The 5532-nt window shown below is 48.6% G+C and overlaps 1 protein-coding gene across 1 annotated transcript in view; it reads right to left on the reverse strand.

The window, feature by feature from the left end:
* The window catches only part of ABCC10 (ATP-binding cassette, sub-family C (CFTR/MRP), member 10), a 15716-nt gene that overhangs the window by 7574 nt on the left and 2610 nt on the right, over positions 1–5532 (reverse strand). Inside the window, exons 4-12 of the mRNA XM_010007255.1 lie at positions 4851–5078; positions 4484–4640; positions 3649–3788; positions 3107–3186; positions 2778–2949; positions 1703–1801; positions 1280–1469; positions 845–922; positions 262–453 (exon numbers count right to left, since the gene is read on the reverse strand). Coding sequence (XP_010005557.1) covers positions 262–453; positions 845–922; positions 1280–1469; positions 1703–1801; positions 2778–2949; positions 3107–3186; positions 3649–3788; positions 4484–4640; positions 4851–5078 — 1336 coding nt within the window. The remainder of the gene's footprint in view (positions 1–261; positions 454–844; positions 923–1279; positions 1470–1702; positions 1802–2777; positions 2950–3106; positions 3187–3648; positions 3789–4483; positions 4641–4850; positions 5079–5532) is intronic.

The raw sequence follows: 5532 nt of genomic DNA on the forward strand, positions 1-5532 counted from the left end.
CAAGGGAACAGCCCTGAGCTGCAGCAGCGACAGGGCACTGCCAGAGGAGCAGACATGCAACTGCAGCAGACAACAGATCCTGTTTCCACATGTGCCCCTTCACAACTGTGCTACTTTAGTTTGGGAATGAGAAAAGGGTCTTCCTGCTGCAAGTAGAGTAGTTAAACCCCTGGCCTCTTTTCTTCCCTGGACTCCACATAACCAAGGAATGAGAGGAGAGAAATTTCTAAAGAGAGATGTGCTGCTGAGCCACTGCCTTACCTTGCATCAGGAGCAGTGCGAAGAGGATGGATAACATCAAGCAGCTGCCCACTGCCTTCCAATATGCCTTGTAAACCTGAAAAGCCACCGCCCCTTCTTTCTTCTCTTCCTCCTTGTGGATGAGATTATTGTTTTGGGTTGATCCTTCTCTCTCTGTCTCTACAGCCTCTTCTAGGTCCTGTTCATCAGGGGCTGTGAGGATGGATGCAAAAGCAAAGGTCAGTGTGACATAACTTCCTCCTGCAGTTGCTTTTTGCTGTAAACAGACCAAATCTAGGCTATAAAGCAGACTTTTCCTCCCTCCTCTCTCCCCTTTCAAGACAGGTGCACCAATCCTAGCAGACTTTCATCCAACACTGGACCACAAGTGAAAGAACAGATCCAAATGCTGCCCCAGACCAATACGCAACAACACATGCGCCTCCTCTCCCCTCTATGCACATGCTACCCACAGATGAGCACTACCACGGCAGAATGAGGTGGTGGGATCTCTGCTCTAAGGTCAGCAGCCATCAGGTACAGGTTCAGATTGCTTAGCTGAGCTGTGCCGCCCCAGCCACCCTTAAGCTCATGAGCTATAGACCTTTATTCTTTTGCCTCTTGTCCACATCCTTGACCTTGGGGAAGGCTTCCACGAGTGGCAGGATATCAGCTGGTGTGCCTGTGAAGAGGGACATGCAAATGCTTCAGAGTCTGCAAGGAACAGATGCCAGCTACTCACTGCTTCTTGCTATGAAACTGCCCTGATCTGTTTTCTCATAACATTCCTTATTTTCCCTCACAGCACCTGCACTGTCAAAGGCAACCTGCTATGACCTCCTGCCTTAGCAGCTGCCCACCTGTAGGGCTGTTCTATCTATGCACCTGCATGCTCCCTTCCATCCCATCTTTGCCCACATGCAGTGTCCTCAAGTTCTTTACCACTGTTCATCCTACTCACTTAGGCCCTTCTTTGCTCAGGCTATTCCAAGACTGGCACACTGGCACAAATGAATGCCTGAGAAGACAACCAGTGTACCTGTCTTAACTATCTTGCCATTGTCTATCAACAGCAGGGCATCAGCCTTCTCCAAAAACTCCGTCCTGTGAGTGCAAAGGATCCTGGTCTTGTGTTTGAGAACTCCAAGAATGCATTTCTGCATAAGATGGTTGGCTACGTCTGCATCAACAGCAGCCAGGGGATCATCAAGGAGGTAAAGCTCTTTCTCCTGAGACAGAGACAAAAGAAAAGGATACAGCTGCTGGCCCTGTGGGAGCAGGCAGTGTAACAGACAAAAGCCCAAGTGCCTCTGTGTGGCTCACTTACAGTACCTTTAGGCCAGCACAATATGGTTTAAGATGTGCTGCCAAAGTACATTGTACAGCTGGCTGCTTCCACTTTCTTTACATTTGACTTGACACTGGGCACAATCTGCCACAGCATGCCTGCTTTGCTATTTACCTGGTAAATGGCTCTGGCAAGGGCTATTCGAGCCTTCTGTCCCCCACTGAGTGTCACACCATTTTCACCCACCTCTGTCTGGTCACGTGCTGGTAAAATCTGAAACATTCAAGACAATCCATTTAGAAGGCACAGAAACTACTGGGACCCAAAACCAGAACACTGGGGTCCCTCTCCTACCTCTGACATTAATTCCTTAGGGTGACACCTCACAAAAAACTGACCAATGCAACATTCTATACACTGGTTCTGCAGACAACTGCCAAGCTTGGCATTTATGCAACTCAGCTCTCTTACACTTCAAAATAGTGGTCACATGTGAACTACCCATTGGGAGCAACTTCTGGTCTGAGCTAACTCTGAAATTGCAACCAGGAATTTTCTGGGAGAGTAAGAATTACGCATGTACCAAAATCATGCCAGGGCCCATCCAAAGAGTTCAGCAGTAAAAACTAGAGTTTCAGTTGCTGGAGACAGTTTTCTCTTGATTTGGTAGCATAGGCATAGTCTAGTATTTCTCTAATACTTTCCTTTACAGAGTTTTCACAGCTCTTGCCAAAGCAAACAGGAGCTCCCAGTGCCTGGCACTTCAGAAACTCAGGCACCCAGTTATAAACTGGGAGAAGGCTGGCTTCCTACTATATAAACAGCCAGGTTTACTGGCTAATATAGCCATAAGCCTCAAACCTAGAATATGTGTATTACTGATGGGAGCACCCACTGACTCAGCCCTTCAAGATCCCAGGGAAGTTCCTCCTGATCCAAAAAAGCATCAGCTGCTGAGAGGTTCTGCCTGAAAAACCTGGCAATCGTAAGCTCTGCAAGAACATCTTCTTTTGTGACGATCAAAAGCCTTTGGGTCAGCAGCAGAATAAACCATCCAAAGTGCTACTAGAGTGACTTCACACCTTACAGAACCGTGGGGAAAGGAATTCTGGGATTGGTAATCAGAATAATGCTGTGTGGTTGGGACATTGGAAAAGCCTGAACGAATGAGAACTCCTTCCAGTGAGGCTCAGGCTGGATGCAAAGCTGCCCAAGAAGGCCCAGTCATGTTTACAGTTTAGGCACTCACATTCAGGTCCTCAGAGAGGGCACAGGCCTCCACCACTTCCTTGTACAGCCTGGCATCATATTCCCGCCCAAAAAGGATGTTCTCACGGACAGTGGTAAACTGTATCCAAGGCTCCTGTGTGGCCAGACCAAATCCTTGCTCCAGGTCACAAACATACACTCGTCCACCTTGTCTGCAAGCACACCAGAAGTGGATGGAAAGGGCAACAAGGAGAACTGTTGGCAGATCAAAATGGCCTACATACATAGGCATATAGGGATAGCCCTGGATAATCCCTGCTTGCTGTGGCATGGAAGGACCAGGCAAGGAGAAGCCTTCAGAATACTTACTTAATGAGCTCTCCAGTGATGGCTGCAAGCAGAGAGCTTTTGCCAGAGCCAACCTTCCCAACAACCCCCAGGAGCATCCCCTGCAAAAGCAAATGAAAAGGGGTAACCTGATGTCATAGGCAGCTTGTCTAGACTTCTTGAGCCACACATAGCCTGTAAGAAAGTTGACTGCTATCATAAACTAGGACTATCTCAAAGATTCAGCAGCAGAGATGGGTTGGGTTGTTAGATAAATTAGACTCCTGATATGGCAGGACACAGGTCTGCAAGGAGTGTTAACTCCAGAGCTCAGCTGTGTTCCCCACCCAGTCTGCTCCTGTGGTAGTGGTGGAAAGCAGAGGAAGCTGGTTCATCTCCTGTTTGTAAGCCATGCCTGGATCTCCTCCAGCACTCTCCAGCTCTGAGAGATGTGTCCTGTGTCTCCTGATCAAGACAATATTTTGATGCATGGCTCATCAGACCAGGAAAACATGCCACACCTGCTCCATTATTTGGCTTCTCTAGTGCCATTCTTCTCTGTTACCTCCTGCATTCTTGCTCACCTTTCTGACTGACAGATTCTCAATGTACAGTGGCAGGGTGCCTGCAGATAAGGGCTGCCTGGTGCTTTCCTTCTCAACTGGTGCCCATGAGAAGGCTGCGCATTGCATCTCCATGGCAGTAGCAGTATCTGAAGGGCCACCTGCAAGAGAAAAGCAGCACAGCATTGCACTATGAGAAGGCCAGAAAATGAAAGGCACCTGGTATCACAAATACTATCAGCTTTGTTCCCAAATGGATGAGACCAGAGCAGGGCACAGCCACAATGCTCTTGGCCCAATCAAAGAATGAGACACTTTCCTACTGTCTTGCCTTTAATCCTCCCCTCCTCCAGCACTCCTGTCTCCAGCTCCCACCAGACACACATGGTGAACTGCTGGCTGTCACAGAGACACTATATAAGAATAACCTGGTTCTATTATTGCTGAAGGTGAAAGAACAGTAGGGAGCTGACAGAAGGCAAGAAAGGAGAGAAAGAAAGCCCTGATGGCTCAGGAAATGGGGACCCACTCAAGCCTTTCTGCCAGGCAAAGCAAAGGTTTGTCATGGCTTCATGAAGCATCAGAGGAACTTTGGACAGAGAAGGGAGGAGCTTATTCTAAAGGGAAACTAACAGCAGGGCTCTGTGGTGACAACCAAGGGCCTACAGTTGGTAAAGAGGAATGTTACAGCCTTGTCTTCCATTTTCCACAGGAATGAAGTGTTTTCCTTCTGCCTCTGACAAATGAATGTCTTTAATCATGGGATGACAGCCAGCTACCTTCCAGTAGCCTCAGCTTTCTGCTGCCAGTGCCCACTACCCGGGGTCCCCAGCCCAGCAGCCTCCTTCCCCATTACCTAGGGCATAATAAGCTTCTAGGTCCTGGTCCACGAGTTCAAGGAAACGCTGGATTCGATCCAGGGAAACTTTGGCTTCCAAGGTCCCATTCAACACCCATGGGAAGTTGTTGAGGGGAAGAATGAGCATTTCTACAAGGGCCAGTGTTGTGAACACCTGCATGGGTAAGGAAACAGCCATGAATTGGAGACAATAAATCTCTTGCATCTTGTAGCCTATAAACAGCTTTGCCAGTGAGAGCCTGAAGAACTGTGGGGAGACACAGGCTGTGTTCACTTCCCACAGAAGATACCTCAGGATTGCAGTCTTGCTGCAGATTGTCTTCTGTGGAAGACAAGGTTGGGGCTCTCCCTGCTACCTACTCACCTTTGTAGCAGTGAGCTGGTGACCCAAAAGGACATAGGTGATGAAGACAGCAATGGAGACAACAACAGGTAACGCTGCCCACAGATACACGCATGCAGCATCCAAGTACTTGATGGCTCGTAACTTCTGCAGCTCTTTAGCCCGGCAGGCATTTATCCTGGTGCTGAAGTGCTTCTCCCAGGTGTAAAACTTGATCACACGAATGCCACATAGGAATTCTGTCATTAGCTGCAGACAAGGAGAAAAAGCACATAGAGCAACCAGTGGCTGCTTAATACCCTAAATGCCAGCTAAGCATCTGGGCTGGGGCCAGGTTTGCAGTTGCCTCCTGCTAAGTGTCAGGCTAGAGAGAACAGGAACCATTTATTGCTAACAAAGACACAAACTCAAGGGGCAGCTACTGGGAACTGTGCTCTTAATCATTCCACCAGCTTCCTCAGCCACCTGTGCTGTGTACAGCTCAGGAAAAGGCAAAATACTACACTACTTTCTAACAGTAGGATGTGCAACTCAGGTAAAGGGATGCATAGAATTACTAGCTCCAGCCTGGATGCCATGTACTTCAGCCTGACAGCACTTTGAGATAACAACATCTGATTCTCAGGCCCACTGCTGCCATGACACAGAGCCTGGCTGGCTCATGTCCAGCAGCTCAGGTGTCCCTGCAGCCTGTTGTCCTCTC

This window comes from Chaetura pelagica, unplaced genomic scaffold (genome assembly GCF_000747805.2).
Source record: "Chaetura pelagica isolate M959 unplaced genomic scaffold, ChaPel_1.0 scaffold511, whole genome shotgun sequence".
In the NCBI taxonomy this organism is placed as follows: Eukaryota; Metazoa; Chordata; class Aves; order Apodiformes; family Apodidae; genus Chaetura; species Chaetura pelagica.